Source organism: Poromitra crassiceps (assembly GCF_964638095.1).
Source record: "Poromitra crassiceps genome assembly, chromosome: 16".
In the NCBI taxonomy this organism is placed as follows: Eukaryota; Metazoa; Chordata; class Actinopteri; order Beryciformes; family Melamphaidae; genus Poromitra; species Poromitra crassiceps.
In genome coordinates, this window is record NC_139645.1 from 18592969 (window position 1) to 18614742 (window position 21774).

Sequence of the window (21774 nt, forward strand, 5' to 3'; positions counted from 1 at the left end):
CTGCTTGGCTCAGCCTCTCACTGGGGGAAATTCTCGGATGAACAGCTCTGTGTTGATTAGCCTAATGTTTCCGTGGCATTTTGATTAACTTTATGATTACATTTCTTTTGGCGCAAATGTTGGTTTGGTTGCTACGTTGTTGTACCCGCCCGGTAGTGTGTGTAGGCAGGCCAACCTAACGTTAGCCTAGACGTGAGCCAGGCTGCCTGGTCTATTGCCTGGTATATCGTTACTAAGAGAGGAGCTTGTGAAGAACGAACATCCCCACAGTCAAAGCATTTCCCCCAGATATGCATATAAAAACGTTTGTTGCTTTAATAGCCTACAAAAAATAAAATGTGTTTGTATGTCATGCTAACCCGTTAGCGATGAGCTAATGGTGGTTGTGTACTACTAGGCCTCATCTTATAGCCGGGACGGGAGTTAACATTATAAAACACATTTCCTGTCAGTTGGACAACCTGGTCAGTTCTGAAAATATGTGTCTATTATTGTGTTATTCCAGCTATCGTTATCGGTTGTTAAGTTATAGTAATATGAAAAACAGCTGACTAGCGCAAGCAGCTAACGCCATTGCTAGCCTGCATGTTAAAACCATTGTGTACCTATAAGTTAACGTAGCTGGAGTAACTCATAAAACACATATTTTCTGAACTTACTTCAGTCCCCAACCAACGTTAATTCCTCGCGCACAAAACATTTGTTTTCATTCCTCAAAACAATGTTCTTTTTATTGGGGTCCATTGATGTCTGGTAGCCGACTTCCAGGGAGCGTTAGATAACATGAAGCCGTGTGTCTTGTCTATGACGATAGATCTATAATGTGCAGAGCCTGTACAGCCAATGACGGCTTGAGACTGGCTGCCACAGCTGTCAATCATCCATTTTTATCCCTTTTTATATGTCAAATAACTACTTAAAAACAAACTGATCAGAAAAATGACCACTTGCACAGGCATTAGCATGACAATGACTATCTAAAATGATACGAACCACATTTGGAAAAAAAAATATCTGATGTTTACTGTGAATATTTCGGTTGTGATTTTCTCATCCACTAACATGGGGAGGCGGGCCTTGTGACCTAATACTGGATTCAGCCGCCAGAGCGGCGATCTAACATGCAGCGGCTTCACTAAACGGGACCTGAAATGGCGTCCATCTTTATATAGGTCGATGCTCTCGACTCTCACTCCACCCCCACCCCCCAACACACACACACACACACACACAAAACATCTCACACACGCGCGCGCACACACACACACACACACACACACACAACTTTCCAATAGACCCTTCTCACGGGGGCCATTCTGTGTCGAAAAGGTATCTGTGACTGAAAGTTTACATCCTGTAACCAAAGACTGTATCTGTGAGAAAATAAATCCACTTTGTAATCAAAAAATAGATCCGTAAGCAAAAACATAGATTTGAAAACAAAACGATCAACAATCCAATCAAAGAAAAATTTAAAAATAAAATAAAATAAATGTTTTTAAGTTTTCCATTAACACATTGAGTGCCAAGGACGTCTGTGCACGTCCTAAAAAAAAGTAACGTGGAGTGCCAAGGACGTCTGTGCACGTCCTAAAATCATAATTCATATTATTCCATAATTCTGCTGTTTAAGGTCGTACCTAGCCAGTGAGCATGAATCCCTTCAAGGGATCACACGGCGCCACCTTAAACATCGACACGGGAGCTGCGCCACCCACCTCAGATCCTTTACTTTGTGCAGGAGAAAGCAGGGAAAGACGTGATCAAAGGGGAAACCGATGCATGCTTCAGCCAGAGCCGTATAGATTGCTCTGTCTGCAGCGGACAGTTGGCTCGGCTGCATCCGCGCTCAGTTGTGGGGAGCTCTTCTGCTTCTATCTATCTCCACACGATTCCCTGCCAGAAAGCCAGCATCCGAAGCCGAACGGCCAAACCTTTTCGTTCAGTCGCGTTTGGCATTTCCTTGTTGCGCGCTGGGATCCGTCCGGGGCAAAAACGGAGTCTGTGAGAAAACAGACTCTGTGCGTGTGGGGAGGAGCCCGCAGCTCAGAGGTGGAGAGGGGGGGGGGAGGGAGGGGGGGGGGGGGGGGGGCACGCAGGCTGCACAGAAACCACACCACGCCACCACATCAGAAAACACCAGCCAGAGTCAGTGAATGTGCTCGAAATTAGAGTGCAAAAGGTATTCATAAAAGTGACTATATCTTGAAAAGTAAAAAAAAACGGCAGAAAACCCTTGAAAGTGCACTTTTTTCAGAGGCTGTCATTTCATAATGGAACTGTCTAGAAACAAAATTTCTTCTTTGGAAGAAGCAGGAGTGTTCAATGTTTCATTAAAGTCGACCCTTTAATATAGCCCTAATAGAAAAAATTCTATAGCTGTTTTCAACTGAATGGAAGTGAATCTGGCACAGGCTCCAGACAATTTTACTGAAGCGCTGTGGCACTCAATGTGTTAATGTGAATTAAAAAAAGTTGCATGCAAACACAAACATTTTGTTCTCAACTCCAAAACATTTGTTTGCGAAACCATTACCTTTGGTTACAAAGCTCAACTTTTCTTTTGCGAAACGAAAAGTTTTGTTTGCAAAACCTGAGTTTTGCAAAACTTTTTCTGTTACACTAAGGGCGGGACCTACAGCAGAAAGAAGTAACGCACGTGACGTCCCTATTGGCCAGTGTCAATCGGAGTGATAGCTTGGCAACATCCAATCCAGTACGAGACAAGGCGGAGGGCAGGCATTTGAACGGAAGTATTTCCTGAAGGAATCTCCATCTCCATGCCATTTCAGCGCCAGTTATAACCACAGATTGAAGAGAGAAGCTGTGATGTTGGATGTTGGCTGTATGTTCACACCAATGTTTTTATGCACCGGTCCAAACATTGGTGTGAACATACTCACGGCTTCTCTCTTCAATGTAAACTTTCAGTCACAGAATAAAGACACATATATCTCTCCATAAAAAGGCAGGGTAAACACAGGTGCAAGCAAAGCACTAATGAGAGTTTCATTGGAATTTGGAAACCCTCATTAGTGTTTTGCTTGCACCTGTGTTTATTCTGCCTTTTCGACACAAAATGGCCCCCGTGAGAAGGGTCTATTGGATACATACCTACATGGTTTGATATGTGTATGTATGTATAATGATGTTCTCTCGCTGTACATTCACACAAATTGTTACGTTTTGTTTATCTTTCGTTATAACGTATGACCAAAAAGAAACCATTCATTCATTCACATTCTTTAATTTAATTGGTAAAATTCACGCTCGAGTTGTTTTGTTTACTGTTTGATATATCATTAATAAATCAAATGAATTGTCATTGATCCATCATGTTGTGCTTCATTTATCAGGATCACTTTTATTGCCACTATAGGACGAATCAGCGTGACGTCACTTGCCACCCAGAAATGCGAAACCCCGCGGCAGTTAGTAGCATGAGTTGTGCCAAACAAACGTTAATATCTCAAGAAGTATACATCACATCGCTTATATTTTTACATTCTGAGTGAGAGCAGAATTAGCTCAAGAGTTTGATGTATAATATATACATGTCGTGTTAAAGTTGTGTGAACTGTCGCAATGGCATCCTCTGATAGAACTCGCAAATCTTAAACCTTTAGATTGCTAATATTTGTATACCTTCAAACCATAATTAATTATCTCAATCAATTTAAGCAACATACTATTACATTTTGAACAATTTCCAAAGAGTTTGAGACCCCAAATGTGTAATTAAAGAGACTGATGTAATTTAACCCTGCTGTATCTACAGAGCTGCTTGGTGGGAGGACAGACATCTGGCGTAGGAGGGGAGGAACACTGTCAAAATGAATTCTTCAGAAGAGGTGAGAAAAATATCACTGTTGGATCACTGATGTTGCAACACACACTAGGGTTGGCACTAGAGCTGCCGAAAATAATCGATTCAGAGATGCATCGCGATGCTTAATAGGACGATTCTGAATCGATTAACAAATATCAAAAATCGATTATTTAATTTAATTTTTATTTTTTATAATCAAATAAAATAGAATGTAAGTACATGCAGTTGTTTATTTTAATTATGGATCATAATACAATGCAATTCCAAATGCACTTTTATTTTAAAAGTAGCCACACAGTGAGAAAAAAGAAAGTGAGAAAAAATAAATCATGTATTGCGGAAAAAGTGATGCATCGATTTTAAGATGCATCGAGATGCATCGTATAATCGAATCGAATCGAATCGTAGACTTGTATAATCGAATCGTATCGAATCCTGAGATCAGTGAAGATGCACAGCTCTAGTTGGCACGATGGACGATGGCATCGACCATCGTGATTGGCCGACTCCCCATCGACCTCTGAGCCTTCTACATCGGATCATCGTGATTAATTATCTGTTCGAAATAAATTTGTGCCATTTTAATAATAAAAAATACAAAGTCCACTTACCGGGACGCGCCGGCGTGCCCAGTTCAGACTCAGAGAAGCCTCCCCTCCCCCTCCTCCGCTCTAGTGCTTCTCTGCACTGGGAGCGCTTGTTTAATGTCGCCGGGGCGTCCCCCGCGCATGAGAAGTTAGTTATTTTGTTGCGAACACTTTTAAGACAAAGAAGAAACTTCACGTTCTTTCCTGTTTTCAACCCAAAGTGAGTACAAGTCTTCAACTGTGAATTTAACTCGCCTGTTTCCAAAGTGAAAGTTGAAGTCGCTCACAGCAGCAGCCTCAACGCGAGACTCATCAGTCTGAATGACTGATCAGTCTCGCGTTGAGGCTACAGCAGCAGCTGTGTTTCTCTCTCAACTCTCCTCTTGTCAAATTGCTCTCATTAGGTTCAAAAGCCCACGCGAATCTAACGTTATATCAGCCAGTAATTCAGTCAGTTTACTGCCAGCTAGTTAAATTCAACACACACACGTTGTTGGTGAGGACCTGTAACGTTAACGTTTTGTTATTTGCGCCGTTCAAATTGCTGGTAGTGAGAGCCACTAGGCTCTTTCACACACAGATCGCGCAAAATTGGATTTCGGAAAGTCCGCAAAGCCTGGCAGCCTCGCCACAGAAATTGCTTTCACACACAGGCCAGCAGGACCGGTGTCCTTTCAGGCGACAGTCACTGCTCCTGGATTGAAAGGCGAGCCGCTGGAGGCATTTCCACTCAGCTCCTCGCTCAAATTAATATTTTCATAGGTTAGTGTAGCCTAGCCTACTGTATGATGAACAAATTAATTCAACAACCAAACATCGCTGAGGTGCAGCTGCAGTTGTTAAGGATAAGCTGATAAAGCTGCGCTTGTTAAGGATCAGATAAAACACGAAAGTGTTGTCCACATGCATGGTAACAAGGCTTTCAATATTTATCTGATCGACTTTATGCATCACAGACACACCATCATGTAGCCTATTAGGTAGGCTACAAGGCTAATTCTTTTCTTTTGGTTCCAGTTTGTTGTAAAGCAAATTATTCCCATCAAGTAGCCTAATTAGGGGCCGTTCTGAAAGACGACGCCCGCATATCAAACAGCTGCAGTCTGCATAACATTCGTCGGGGGAATAGTAGCCTATAGACTCTATAACGTTAGTAGTTTTTGTAAGGGAATGCACAGAGCTGATTTCGAGAGGGAATATCCTCAGACCAACTCGCCACATACAGCTATAGCCCTCTGAAGCTTATTATTATATCCGTTAATTTTACCTACTAATGTCAACATCGTTTGAGCATAAAGCCTAACCGCACGGAGCATTCCTCCTGGCGTCCCTGCAGTCATGATTGTATAGGCTACTTTTTTTACTTTCACTCGTGCACTTTCTTGCTACATGAGGTGATTTCCCCTGTAATTTTTTTATGAATGAGCTGACCATTCGCACCTTTTCCGGCTCGCTGCGACGACGCTTTCAAGTGGAGACGGGTTGCCTGCTAAACCGGCGCTGTGACTACCTACCGTGGTGGGACAAAAGGCGTAAAACAATTATCCACCAACGCGCGTTCACGACTTTCACATCGGAGGCGCGAATCCTATTTTCCGTGCATTTTTCGGCTTTCAAGGCCGGTGTGAAAGAGCCTACTGCTTCATTCAGTCGCCTGGCTCTAGCACAGAGGCTAATAGTAGCCTATCGAAGCCCGCTGGTCTCCATGAAGAGCTCAGCTGTCCAGTTGTTAATGAACGCATTGCAATGAATGGCATTACCGCACCGCAGCGACTTAATAAATTATTAATTATTCCCCCCACCCTGCCAATGACGATGCCATCGTGGATCACGATGGTTCACTGTGGAATAATCACGATGGATAATTTACTGACATTGCACAACCCTAACACACATACACAGTCCCTCTGTCCTAATTCTTTCTTTATATCTTCCTTTATAGAAACAGAGAGACACCAAACGTCACCGCTGTCAGCAGTGTGACAAAGCATTCACAAGTCTTCAGCAGTTGAAGATTCATCAGACAGTTCACTCAGGGGAGAAACCTTACTCTTGTCAGCTGTGTGGGCGCAGTTTCAGTCAGTTAAGGAACCTAAAACCACATCAACGCATCCACACTGGAGAGAAACCCTACAACTGTGACCAATGTGGGAGAAGTTTCAGTTACTCAAGTTCCCTAAAAGCACATCAACGCAGTCACACTGGAGAGAAGCCCTACAACTGTGACCAATGTGGGAGCAGTTTCAGTCACTCAAGTTCCCTAAAAGCACATCAACGCAGTCACACTGGAGAGAAGCCCTACAACTGTGACCAATGTGAGAGCAGTTTCAGTCGGTCAGGTCACCTAAAAGCACATAAACGCATTCACACTGGAGAGAAGCCCTACCACTGTGACCAATGTGGGAGCAGTTTCAGTGACCCAAGTGCCCTGAGAAGACACAAGCGCATTCACACTGGAGAGAAGCCCTACCACTGTGACCAATGTGGGAACAGTTTCAGTTGGTCAAGTCACCTAATAGAACACAAACGCATTCACACTGGAGAGAAGCCCTACCACTGTGACCAATGTGGGAACAGTTTCAGTTGGTCAAGTGCCCTAGCAACACACAAACGCATTCACACTGGAGAGAAGCCCTACCACTGTGACCAATGTGGGAGCAGTTTCAGTCACGCAAATGCCCTAACAACACACAAACGCATTCACACTGGAGAGAAGCCCTACCACTGTGATCAATGCGGGAGCAGTTTCAGTCACCCAAATGCCCTAACAACACACAAACGCATTCACACTGGAGAGAAACCCTACCACTGTGACCAATGTGGGAGCAGTTTCAGTCATTCAAATGCCCTAACAACACACAAACGCATTCACACTGGAGAGAAGCCCTACCACTGCGACGAATGTGGGAGCAGTTTCAGTCGGTCAAGTAACCTAACAACACACAAACGCATTCACACTGGAACGGGCTACTGGTGTGACTGCTGTAAGAAAATGTTCACTCGTTCATCTAGTCTGAAGAAACACCGCTGCATCAAACCTGCTGAAGAGCGCCTCCACTGTCTGCAGGCAGAATAAGCAACTCTGTCCAACCAAACAAGTCATGAATTGAGTTCTGTGACAGCAGAGTCTGACTATGCATATTTATGTTTGTTTCTCAGCCATACATCTTGACTTTGCATTGCTAGAATGTAAACAACAATTTACAAAATGGAGAGTTTGTGAAACTGATGGTTCAGTGTCTGATTTGTGATTATTACCACAGCAGAATAACATGGAGCCAATATCACCATTATTTTTCTGACCCTCCATACAGAACGTTATATTTTGTACTGACATATATTGAATTGAGATATATTGTCCCCTAAAGTTTACTAACATGAATTAAACAAGAACAGTGACATCAACAAAGTCGCGTTCATATCAAAGGCAAAATTAATTTAAACTCCATCTCTTAAGTCTTACTTCTAGCCTGGCAGTAACAAACATGGGTCCCACTGGTCCTTAAAAATCCTTGAAAGTTTGTGAATTTGGGGAAAAAAAGGCCTGAAAAGTTTGTGACAATAGACATGGGTCCGTGAAAGTGCTTGAATTTAGGGTACCATATGTCTCCAATTTATTTTGCTGTGCTGTGTTCGCCTTCAAGAGACCACATAGCCTCAACGCGAGACTCGACCTTCATTCTGAGTCTCGACGTTGCTGCCCACTAGGGAGCTGCAGGCTCAGCTAAAATGGCCGTACGCTACACAACATGTTAGCAGTACGGACCTGCCAACCTGCATGCCAATTTCGTAGGCAGGCAACCCATTTTGACATCGAAGTACGCTGGTGCACTTGTCTCGTGCACCTGCAAACAGAGCGTGAGACCTGAGATGAATTGTGATTGGTTGTTCAGGCAGACGGTTGAAGGGTTGAGTGAGAATGAAAGATTTATTAATTTTGCTGACATTTTTTGTTTGTTTAGTAAGACCCAAAAGAACCACAACTCAGAAAGGACCTACATGCAGCTCTAGAGGCTCGGATTGAGAATCACTGATCTAGTAGTCGGTGTACGTTTTAAATGCCAGAATGCAGTGCCAACAACAATTTTAAGCTTTGTCATAGCGCCCTCATTTGGCCAACCAGTATAGTGCATAACGGAGAGAGATGCTTCTTACCTGCGGTGTGGGACAGACAGAGTGGTGGCCTGAGGATCCTCAGTTGTAATGATTTGGGGGATGTTCTTGCCTTTGGCCGCATCGTCTTGGTCCACATCCTCTATTTTCAGCGCAGGGCTGTGGCACTGCCCTGAGGAGCAAACCAGAACCTTCTCAACTGTTTCACTACACATCCTCAAATCAAGTAGAAGAAAGCTTTTCTGAAACTTGTCTTGGGTTATTTTTTTCAAGGATAATAGCCTTTTAATTGTCTTTTTAGTTTTTTTTTAGTTCTTTTTACTTTAGTTAGGGGCCAATAGTCTATGTTCCCCTTCCCTTTCCATTCTTTCTGCTGGCTGCATTTGACAAACAACGTGAAATAAGTAAACGTCAGTAGATCTTATCTATATTACATACATCTACGGCATGCATTGCAGAATGACTGGGGGGAATGTAAACTAGACGTAGACACAAGTAAATGGGCTATAACTCCACTACATGACAACCCAATTTCCCTTTACTTCCCAAGTCATCTTCCACAAGTCACGTGTCAAGTCTATTTGAGTATTTCATCATTATTTTGTGTAATGTATTTATTTTACTGTATTTTACTGTACTTTGCCTTTAACAGGTACATTTAATTACATCTAGGTACATGCATTGCGAATTAGCCTTGGGCTATCAATGCTGTGGTACAGGATATCAAATGTTTGAAACATTATATGTTGTAAACATGTATGTACATCTGTCCTTACACAAACCAATAAATAGGCGAAATGAAATGAAAGGCTAAACTGTTTGATTTCTCAAAAGGAACAGTACACACACACTGCACAAGAGCACATCCTAGCACAGCACAAACATCCAGATGTGTGTTTGGGTCACCTGATCTGTGGCAGCTCATTCACTGAAGCAGGGCGGCTGTGCAGAGCGCGATGGAAGAGACTTGAAGGACAGAGGAGGGGAGGGGAGGGGAGGGGCGTGTCTAAGATACAGCTAGTGATGGTTTCTAACGCCTAGTTTCTATTGGCATCTGCGGGAGGAGGACTGGAGTTAGGCTGCTGAGGACACTGGGGGGTTTGGGTTTCGGAACAGCTCACCTCAAAATGAAAATAAAATGAAAACTGTTGATGTCAGTGCAACTGAATTCTGCTGACTGGTTTTCTATCCAGTTGTGCCGGCAACTAGCTCCCTGTGTGTTATAATGGACTAACTTCATCTGTGTTCAACTGGCACGAGGGGGAGGAGATGATGACATCATTTTCATTTTTTGGATGAACTCTTCCTTTAAGACTGTGTTTCCCAACCATGGGTACGTGTACCCCTAGGGGTAATAATCAGATGTGTTAGAGAGGTCTACTAAACGCTTGATATGAGTTTAACGTAATAATCAGATGTGTTAGAGAGGTCTACTAAACGCTTGATATGAGTTTAACATGTTAATAATCAGATGTGTTAGAGAGGTCTACTAAACGCTTGATATGAGTTTAACATGTAATAATCAGATGTGTTAGAGAGGTCTACTAAACGCTTGATATGAGTTTAACATGTAATAATCTGATGTGTTAGAGAGGTCTACTAAACGCTTGATATGAGTTTAACATGTAATAATCAGATGTGTTAGAGAGGTCTACTAAACGCTTGATATGAGTTTAACATGTTAATAATCAGATGTGTTAGAGAGGTCTACTAAACGCTTGATATGAGTTTAACATGTAATAATCAGATGTGTTAGAGAGGTCTACTAAACGCTTGATATGAGTTTAACATGTAATAATCAGATGTGTTAGAGAGGTCTACTAAACGCTTGATATGAGTTTAACATGTTAATAATCAGATGTGTTAGAGAGGTCTACTAAACACTTGATATGAGTTTAACATGTTAATAATCTGATGTGTTAGAGAGGTCTACTAAACACTTGATATGAGTTTAACAGAAGACATTTAAGAGAATGATCATCATGCATGAGTGAGGGGGCACTATTGGCATGGCAAAAAGCTCAAGGGACACACAAGACACAAGAGGTTGGGAACCTGAGGCAGTTGGCAATGCGCAGAGTAGACCGCACTGTTGAGCCCTTTTGGGAAGGTGGGACAGCTCCTGGTTCATGTGGGACAGCTATGGCAGCAGGGTGGGCTTGGACATTTTAGGGGGTGGGGGTGAGGTAATTGTCATGCAGGAACTTTCCGCAGCTCTCCAGGTACTCGGCAGCGCGGGGATTTCCAAGCAGCAAGCAGTTTATCGCAAAGCGTTGGGCACTGAGTAGAGAGAGACAGCCACAGTCGTCAGTGAGTGTCTGATGTTGAGATGAAGGTGTCATCTAAAGTCACAAGGAAACGGCATTTCAATGGTGTCTTGATTGTGTGATGTGAGGGCAGGACATACATCCAGGCGGTGTCTCGTCACAGACGCGTGGTCAATGGGTCAGCAGCAATTGGGGGAAATCCTCCCATTCTCCCCCATTCAGTATAGTTAGCATTTAGCTGCTAGCCCAGCCCAGGCAGACAGGATCGCAGATTCAACCCCCGCAGTAAAACGCACATCCGAGCAGACGTCTATGTACCTGCTGTTGAATCCCCAATCCTGTAGTGTGTAGAGTCGCAGCACCATCGTGAGTCAGCCCATTGAGATACAGTATATGGGGTTTTTTCCCTGACCGTCTAGTCTCACACACAGTTTTAAAATGAAGTAAAAGTGGGGTTTTGATATGAAAATATTCAAAAGTAGAAAATTATGTTAGCTAAAAATGTGGATTTTTTTTCTTTTCATTTCTTTGTGACTTCTTTGCGGCACATATTTGATGTGCACCTATTCACCTCATGTAGAAGAATCAGTCTGGCTTGAGAGACTAACAGGAAGTGTAAACACAATCGGATGTTCTGATTGGTTTTACACTTCCTGTGACTCATAAAACTAGTCGGACTCCTATGTGAGTCAAACTAGGTTTGACCAGGTGGGTCAGACTAGTTTGAGCAGGTAAAACAGCTGGCGGTCAAGTGGGCGGGGCTACATGAGGTGAATAAGTCTTGCTGTTACATAAATGATGTGAGTCTCACCTCCGCATGCCGCTTCTCCCTGAAACAAGAGGGAGAATATTGCTAAAATGTAACAAAAGTCTCTTTACATCTTCAAGTACTAAACAATAAAATATGTTAAAATGTAGCTACATGCTGATCATTGACTTCTATGTGCAAACATATTAGATAGCTGTGTTCACCGGAATGTCAGGAGCTCCTGCTTCAGGTTGGACCCCAACCTCTGGGCCAGCGGGGCCCTCAGGACAGACCTCCAGCAGGCACCTGGTGAGAGAGGGAGGGTGTGAGGAACATCTGAAGAACTCCTTAACAGCTGCACAAACTGAAACTACAACATGACTCGTTGCTGAAACACCACCCTCAGATTCTCTCACACTCTTGTACGTTGTTGAACGTCTCTCGGTGCAAAATGGACGTTCTAGAGAGAAGCCCTCCCCTCTTTGATTCTGAGAGACTGACACCAAAACCTGACATTGACCAAAGATGCTTTACATCCTGAAACATTTTCCCATAGAGACAGTCCGCATGTCTGGGAACGCCCACAAAATGTTAAACGGCTGGTGCGCGAGTGGGGTAAAACCGCCGATATATCTCATGGGCTGACTCACCAAAAGACGGTGCTGCGGCTCTAAACTACAGGTTTGGGGGTTCTAGAGCAGAACACAAGACGTCTGCTCAGATGTGCGTTTACTGGTTAAATCCCCGATCGTGTCTGCCTGGGCTGGGCTATCAGCTAAATTCTAACTTTGCTGAATGGATAGAACGGGGTTTTTTACCCCACCCTGACCACGCCCCCAGCCAGGCTGAGCCAGGTAACCCAGCGTCTATTGTGGGCGTTCCTAGAGCCTGTATGGGCGTTCCCAGACATACGGACTGTCTCTATATCAGACTCCACTGGAGCTGCTAGAGACATCTGGAGGTGATGTCACCTCGTCTACGATTGGCTGGTTATCCACCAACAAGAAAAATACAACAAATAAACCCAGAAATGAAAGTAAAGTGCCTCACCAACAACTGTTTTTAACCATGTTAAAGTGTTTCAGGGTGTTGTTTTACAATCTGCTTTGGCTTACAATGGATGAAAAATGAATGTGCATGGGCGCATTTTTTAATTTAAATTGGTAGTGAAAGGCCTAAATCATGTAACAGCCATACATAAACATTGCCCAGCGGTCTCTAGCTGTTTAATATTGACTATAAAAAAATGCCAACCTACCTTTTAACGTCTGCCCTGATTCACAGAACAAAAGGTGGCAAACGAACAAAAAACAAAACAAAAATAAAAGAAAGTCAAATTCAGCCAAAAGGAGACACTGCAGGAAGAATCAACGTCTCACAACAATTTAAATGGCAAAGAGCAGAATACAGTATAGACTAGCTAGCGTTGCAATAAGCAGCAATTAAGCACAGCGCAATGTTCGACCTGCCAACCTAACGACATCCCACAAACGTAAGAAACCAGAACACAATGCAAACTGCAGCGTTTAATGGAATAATCCCACTAAGATCATTAGTTTCCCACAAACGTAATAACTGCTGCCAACCACAAACGTAATAACTGCTGCCAACCACAAACGTAATAACTGCTGCCAACCACAAACGTAATAACTGCTGCCAACCACAAACGTAATGCGCTTTGTTACGTTTGTGGGAAGGTGGACATTTTCAGCTTTCAAAATTGTAATAACTTCCCACAAATGTATAAATGAAGCATCGCGTTAGTTCATGCAGGAAGTCATAGGCTACGCCCCAGCTGTAATCAGCTGATAGCCCCGCGCTGATTGGATCAGTGTTTAATCATTCACCAATCACATCCATTCTCACAACAAGGCGGGCCATTTAAATGTGGCTGTCTTCTACACTAGTCTTGCATGGGTCAAAGGTTAAACATGTATCCAATGTCTTGCTTTGGGCTGACTCTTGCATGTGGGGGGGGGGGGGGGGGGGGGGTTCTGCATTGCGCTCCCTGATTATCTTATTAGCATGCTGCTTGGCTAATAATTCATGGAACATCTTCTGTAAAGAGCGGAGCCATCAGCGCCAAACATAAGTATTTCCATTTGTCGCAATAAATGTTTAAATCTATGACGAGAGTGCTGCTGACTGAAATCACTAATATAATAAAAATCTGCAGCTTATACAGCAGAGTCGCTATCTCTAAACAGCCAATGCTATTTTATTCCCACATAATATTGTCTTTTAAGATTCTTGCCTGTTTAGACTGACAAAGTGTTGTTGTAATTAAACCCCATCGATCTTCCAGATCTGTGCGTGTTTTTCCTTTGGGTATCTCGAGTACCGTTTGTCCGATCAACTTCAAACTTGGGTGATGTGCTGCTGCGAACCGTCAGAATGCAGTGCTGAATTTTGTGCAATTCGGACATGTGCATAGTGATAGCGTCACCTGCTGGCAACACAAAAAATGGGTTATCTCGAGAAGTGAGTGAAAGTCCAACACAGTGAATGGGCACTGCACTCCGAACATGTCCTCCTGCAAACCACAGTCACTCATTGCTGATGACATCACTGATGACATCACTCACTGATGACATCACAATTGCTCAAGTGACATCACTGGTGACATCATCACCGATGACATCAGTGATGACATCATTACGATGACATTGGCTTGAGTGACATCACTGATGACATCATCGGCAATGATATCACTGATGACATCATCTCTGGTGACAACGCAATTTCCCGAGTGACATCACTGATGGCATCGTCTTTGACTTACATCACTGGTGACATCAACAATTCTATGCATAAGTATCATCATCATGATTTAAAGTCTAAATCACTTTAGTTTACTGCTAGCCCCATCTTATACTGGTAAAATGGTCGTCCCTCCCTCATACGCGGATCTGGGCAAGACTGCCAGGGACATCTTCAACAAAGGCTATGGATTTGGCTTGGTGAAGCTCGATGTCAAGACAAAGTCACCCAATGGAGTGGAAGTGAAAACATCTGGTTCCTCGAACAGGGATACCGGCAAAGTGGTGGGCAGCTTGGAAACGGAATACAAGCGGCGAGAATATGGCCTGACCATGACTGATAGGTGGAACACCGACAACACCTTTGGGATCCAGATCACTACTGAAGACCGGATTGCCAAGGGACTGAAGCTGACCTATGACACAACCTTCTCACCAAACACCGGCAAGAAGAGTGGCAAAGTGAAGAGCGCCTACAAGTGTGAGCACCTCAACCTGGGCTGTGATGTCAACTTTTCAGATGCTGACCCCGGCCGCCCCACAATCCACGGAGCTGCTGTCGCCGGCTACGGGCCCTGGCTCGCCGCGTACCAGATGACCTTTGACACGGCCAAATCCAAGACGACCCAGACCAACTTTGCCTTCGGCTACAAGACGGGAGACTTCCAGCTGCACGCCAATATCAACGAGGCTCACAGCCCAGAGATCGCAGGCTCCGTCTATCAGAGAGTGAGTGACAAGCTGGAGACAGCAGTCAACCTCACATGGACCGCTGGCAGCAACAACACGCGCCTCGGCATCGCAGCCAAATACCACCTGGACAAGGATGCTTCCCTCAGCGCTAAAGTGAACAATATTAGCCTCGTTGGTCTTGGCTACACCCAGACCCTTAGACCAGGGGTGAAACTCACCCTGTCTGCCCTGGTGGACGGAAACAGCATAAACGCAGGAGGCCACAAGCTGGGCCTGGGGTTGGAACTGGAGGCCTAAACTTATATCCTCAAAATTAGCAGTATGTTAGAAAGGTTCCCTGTCAGGTGCCCGAGATGGGCTGCCAGGGGGCCCAATCAGAGGCTGGTCAGGTCCCCTGGAGCAAAGATAGTGACATCATTGCAATGGAGAGTGATGATGTCACATGACGACTGACATCAGCAATGACGCGAAGCTCCCCAAGAACTACATAACTTCAAGGGCTTTTTTTTCTTTTTTTCTGTTTGCATTCACACCACCAATTGGACCAATAGGAATGCTGATCAGTGAAGTAGTTAAGGCGGCCGGTGGTTAGCATGCTAACCGCTAGCTTCAGAGCAAAGCAAGTGAGCGTTCACGGGGGATTCTACTATTTTGGCTAACAGCTAGCTAATGTTAGAGACAAAAAAAAGCAAGTTAACGTCAGTGAGGTTTGACCAATCAACGTACACTTATGTCTGGACCACTAAAAACATCCCTGTTGTGCTGGGAAAGTACCCTGAAGTAGAAGCTACAAAGGTTCCTCTAAACGGCGTTCTCAGAACTCAGAAGGTTCCCAGTTCCTGCGGTGCGAAGCCAACAAAAAGGGGCGAGTTCCTCCAATTCCCCTCCCAGAACTATGAAAAGGTTCCTGCGGTCCGAAAGCACCTTTTCACTCAACAAGCTCAAGCAAGCAGCGGGATGGAGAGGAAGCCCATCTACAGCCAACGTTCCAATCAGCGTTCCTGGGCCAATCAACATCACCAACAACAAATCAAGTGAAACACCCAATGGCCCCGGTGCCCATGTTAACTACCAGGAAGAGGACCCCATAATTGTAGGGGACTTGAGTGGTCGGCCAGGGGGGGGCGCCCGGGGCGGGTCCCAGGAGGAGGTCAAGGAAGACCTCTCCCGGACACAGTATCTTTTTCTGATTCGCCGAAATTGTAACATAGCAACGTTGGTCCAAAACGTTGCTATTTTAACAATTGTCTGTGAGACTGTGTTGCACAAATCCCTGCAAACGTAGTTATTACATTCACGGGAAATGACATGTTTGTGGAAGGCAACTGCCATTACGTGTGTGGGAAACATTACGTTAGTGGGATTATTACATTATTAAAAGCTGCAGATACGTATTACGTTTGTGGTTTCTACGTGTGTGGGATGTTATTACATTGGCAGGTCTTTAAGCTTCTGCGCAGGAAGTGTGTAACCCCATACCAAATAAATTCAAATAGTGCTGCTTATAAATGGAGATCCCTATGGCCTACGTGTCTCGGTGTTGGGCTAAAATTTTTATTTACAAATTATTGTTTTGTGGAGCTTACTGTATGTCCCTCCATCTCAAACAAAACATGTATTTCTTTGTGTCCACTTTGTTTTTTTGTCAGAGTGAAATGTTCTATTTCTCCTGATTCTGAATATAGCTGATTCTGAATATAGCTGATTCTGAATATAGCTGCTCTCCTGATTCTGAATAGCTGATTCTGAATATAGCTGATTCTGAATATAGCTGGTCTCTCCTGATTCTGAATATAGCTGATTCTGAATATAGCTGATTCTGAATATAGCTGGTCTCTCCTGATTCTGAATATAGCTGATTAAATCTCTTAGGTTCCATGCTGAACCTGGGAGAGGTGCGACTTTGGCATATGGGCATGTAATTCAGAGATGAGAATTATGTAGAGTAACTCAGTACTTAGTAGCGTGTGTGTGTGTGTGTGTGTGTGTGTGTGTGTGTGTGTGTGTGTGTGTGTGTGTGTGTGCGTGTGTGTGCGTGTGTGTGTGTGTGTGCGTGTGCGTGTGTGTGCGTGTGTGTGTGTGTGTGTGAGCAGAATTGTGACATTTTACGTGTGGTCGGGCTGAATCTTTAACTATAACAATAACTTTTTAAATGATGCCGAATGTGCATGTTTTTAGGCCTTCACACTCACAAAACCAGTGACATCATCAGCACTCGCTAACATTTTGTTATCTTCATCAGATCCTTTCACTCATGACAATATTTTGTCAGTGCGTTACTTTCTTCAAGCAAGTGATTCATCATCATGTCAACTCATTTGACATATCTGAGTGTTTTTTCACCCATAATGCCTCGGCAAATATCACACCGTTGTCAAACGAATCGATATCGAATCGCATCGTGATCAAACTTGTAATTCCACCCCTAGTTATTATTATCAGTCTTCACTAGCTCTTTACAAGCTAACAGAAATAGACCCTTCTCACGGGGGCCATTTTGGGTCGAAAAGGCAGGGTAAACACAGGTGCAAGCAAAACACTAATGAGGCTTTCCCACTTCCATGATTGGAATTTGGAAAGCCTCATTAGTGTTTTGCTTGCACCTGTGTTTACCCTGCCTTTTCGACCCAAAATGGCCCCCGTGAGAAAGGTCTATTAACTGAATATTATTAGCTGGTGTTAACTTTAGGGTGTGTTCACACTTGGTCCCTTTCAGCCCCTCCAAGTGAACTCAGCGCCCTCTGAAGTGAACTGAACTCAGACCTCCTCGGGAGCTGGTCTGGGTTCAGTTCACTTCCAAGTCCCTGTTGTGGTTCTCTTCACCTGTACAGTGTGAACACAAAGCGCTCCAGGTTCACTTATCTTATTCTTGGCTCTTTGCTCGTAACAACTTCAGTGTAACACCTCTACCTCTTATGCCCATGTGCCTATTTGCTGTTTTATATTCACCTTATGTAGCCCCGCCCACTTGACCCATTATGTCACTGCTCAAACTAGTCTGACTCACCTGGTCACACATAGTTTGACTCACATATGAGTCAGACTATGTTTATGAGTCACAGGAAGTTTAAACACAATCAGAAATTCCGATTGTGTTTACACTTCCTGTTAGTCTTTCAAGCCAGACTGTCTCTTCTACATAAGGTGAATAAGAACAGCCATCTTGTTCCAAGTGAAAACTACCCATAATTCAAAGCAGTAAAGGTCTGAACTCCAGTGGAACTATGTATAGTGTGAACAGAAAGAGGACTGAGGCCCCATCAGAGCTGAATTGGACCAGAAAGGAAACCGAGTCCTCTTTCAAACGAGCTGACAATGTGAACACAAAAAGAACAGAGTCCCTTTGCTGTTGGTCCACTTTTTGGTCCACTTAAAGAGGTCTGAGTTTGGCTCTTTTTTAAGGGGTCCAAGTGTAAACTCGTGCTGTAAATGTGTAGCTCTATGCAAGCAAAGAAGGAACAGCTCTAGCCCTCAGGAAGCATCACATAGCTTGACATTCAGCGTAACGGGTAAATTCTGGATCAAGATACTAATGCTGCTCAGCTTATGTACAAACCCGCGTTCACACTGCGAGCGACACGATAAATCTCCAATAGTCCATTCCCATAGAGCTGATCAGGTAAACTCAACAAGCTAACCGCACAGAAGAAACGTTAGCAACAAGCTAACCGCACAGAAGAAACGTTAGCAAAGACTGAACTTTTTGCGATCAGTGGCCGTCAACAGCCAATCAGATTGTCGTGCTTCCATTGATTTTTTGTAAATGCTTTTTTATTATGGAAAGTCAATTTGTGTCAAATGTCAAACGCAGGAATTGCAAAATAATTGACCACAATACAAATGGTTTACAATGGTTTACAGTTATAGAAATAAAAGTACAGGGGATAACAGTAAATTAAATAATTGTACAAATGTAAAAGAAAAAAGAAATGTACAAAAAAAGGGGGGCATCACAACTTTGTTTTAGTCATTATCATCAATTGTCTTCATCTTTTCCAAGAGTTGGGATGTTTTTATAGCTTTACTAAAAACACGAGCACTGCAATATCAGTCCAAAAAGTGTGGGAGAGCAATGGAAGAATAAATGTAATATTAAGATCACAAAAAGCACACTCTGGCTGGACTTTCTGCTTTAGACGTGTGAGGAAACATTTGACAAAGACAGAAATCTTATTGTCTGGTGAACTTCTCTGATGCCTGGCAGGTGCACAGTGGACAATAGAAGTTTTTGGCAGAACATCGGGGCTTTCACAGCAGAATGTGCATATTTTGCGTGAATCTCGGGTAGGCTACAGAAACAAATTTTAGCCGTTCCAGATGCACTAGTGGGGTCACCAGCAGTTTATTGAACAACATCTTCTGTAAATAGTCAGTTTGAAGTAGTGTAGATATATTTACTAACTGACATGAATGACGTCACATGGCTTTCAGGTCATAACTTTGTTCAAAGCAGCTGAAATAATGAAAGAATGATGCTATCGGTTTCTTTCGAATTTGTAAATAAAGCAAAACAACATAATTTTCCTAACCTGGTAGCCCCAACCTTTCGGATATTACCATGGCGGGCGGCTATGACGTTTTGGCCAGGTTCCAATATGTTTATCATGTGGAACTCTTTGGTGCTCCCGGCCGGCGCCTCGTAGCGTTCAGCGTATTTGGGGGTTAAAGTTCAATATAGTTTAACGTTGGTTAAAACGTTGGTTTTGATAGACGCTGCTTCCGGCTGCACAGCTGTTTAGGATCATTCAGGATGCATTGCTCTGCGGAATGCTGTTATTGCGCGTTTGGTGTGAAAGCCCAGTTCCCAGTTCCCAGTTCTCTACATCTCCGATTGGAAAAACTACAAGCATTAAACATCTCAGAAATGATGCTTGTACAGTTGTGTCCATCATTGGGGTCGATGGTAAGCGATTGAGTGATTGATTTTTCCAGTTTATTTTTGATTACTGCTACCAATTAGCCCTTGCTAGCTAGCTATGTTAACTCGTCAAACGTAATACCAAAGCAGTGGACAATACAGGATTTGCTTGTTACAAACTTTGCAGCATGCAGTTCACTACATAGATGCAGTAGACTAGGAGACTCTGGCCTCGCCCACAATTATAGCTCAGAATAGAGTTGAGATGTTCGCTTTCCGGAGGTTTGACCCAGCTTCTCCAGCAAGCAGACTCAAAGGTATTTAGCTTGATCGACAACTCCGTCTGGGTCTGCATGCTCTAACTATAGCCACAGTGTATCTCTGTTGGAGCTATTCATCCGTCCTAGCCTCCCCAGCGCTGGGTTGCTCCTCCACCGACACTTTCTGCTCTTCTGTCGCCACATTTTGTTCGCCGGCAACGTTTTCCGCCTCCTCCACAACATTCTGATTGTCCTCAGCCACGCCCTCTTCGACGTTCTCCCCTGTGTCCTCCCTGCCTGCAACCCTGCTCCTCTCTGTTATCCTACAGCGGAGAATACAGGATTTGCTTGTTAAAAAAACCCGTCACAGCACAGATCACTACATAGAGACACTTCGGTAGCGCGTCATCATTCAGAAACCACGCCCAAAACGGGGGGAAACAGAAACACCCCCCCAATCCTGGCATTCTCCTATGTCGCGTGCATGGTTGTGTGTTTCACACAAAGATCATATATACAGAACATGAACACACTTACTTCACTGACAGCTAGATTTAAAAAAAAATTGCTCAGGAGTACAAAAAAACTTTAATTGGCAATTATTATTTTTTACATTTGTTGTCTGCGCAGCCCACCACACAACAGCTTTTAGCTATGTTGAATTCAAGGAAAATGACGCTGGTGTATGGAAGTGAACGGAGAGCTTTCCCCCGTGATGGGGGTGGCCTATTTCATGCAGTGTCTCTATGGATGCAGTAGGAGACTGTGGCCACGCCCACAATCGCTCAGAATAGAGTTGAGACGTTCGGTTCCAGAAGCGATTTTGACGCAGACTCTCCATAGCCTGGTAAACCATCGTGATCATGTGACCTCACTTTCTGCTTCATTCTGCGAATCAGTCTGGCCCCGCCCACAGCCATTTCCAGAAATTACAAAGTCTATGGGCCAATCAGGGACCTGCCTCAGTTCAGTTGATAACGTAACCGGCCAATCAACGCTGGCAAAACAGTAATGGCGGCCCCCGAAGCAACGAGCTGTAACATTAATGTTCGTAGAGTTGACACGGCCGCAAGTGCAGTTATTGCAGGACTAGACCCAATAACAACAATTAAGCAAGGACACGAGTAGCCCATGCAACAGAGTTTCTCGGCGGAAGACGTTTTCGCCGTTCTTCCGAGTGGATTTGGAATTGACTGGATCCAACACTGATTGGCTGAAGGACTGGATTTGGCGATGTTGGGTGATTGGCTGTGAAGGCAAGTACTCCCACTCGCTGAAATGACTGTGGACATATTGGAGTCCAGACTGATACAGTATGTAGAACGAACCACAATGTGAGATCAGATCACATTGGGTTGGTTGGTTGATGGTAGGACCTCGATGGTTTTAACCAGGCTAGATCCTCCAGCCACCAGACTCAAAGGGTATTTTAACTTTAGCAATATATTATGTTCAACGGCGTATTGCAGAGAACCTGGAAAATAGGTTCTCACGTCTCAACTCTACACAGAACGACCCGTCAACCAAGTTGCTCGCAGTGTGAACGCAGGGTCATTCTTGGAAGCAACAAGATGAATTAATTATACCCAGATATAATCAAACAAACCCTTGGAATCACTTTTTAATCATCACTTTTTATTTTTCCAGATTTCCCCTCCAA

General features: G+C 43.9%; 1 protein-coding gene and 1 pseudogene across 2 annotated transcripts in view; one reads left to right on the forward strand and one right to left on the reverse strand.

Moving 5' to 3' along the window:
• Positions 1 to 21774, reverse strand: part of cngb1a (cyclic nucleotide gated channel subunit beta 1a) — a gene marked incomplete at both ends in the record, with an annotated part of 58182 nt that overhangs the window by 22482 nt on the left and 13926 nt on the right. Inside the window, 3 exons of the mRNA XM_083653166.1 lie at positions 8572 to 8701; positions 11608 to 11626; positions 11769 to 11850. Of these exons, the coding sequence (XP_083509292.1) occupies positions 8572 to 8701; positions 11608 to 11626; positions 11769 to 11850 (231 nt within the window). The remainder of the gene's footprint in view (positions 1 to 8571; positions 8702 to 11607; positions 11627 to 11768; positions 11851 to 21774) is intronic.
• Positions 14394 to 15293, forward strand: LOC310791652 (non-selective voltage-gated ion channel VDAC2 pseudogene; annotated as a pseudogene). The gene has a single exon. The product of its transcript is annotated as a non-selective voltage-gated ion channel VDAC2 pseudogene (transcript).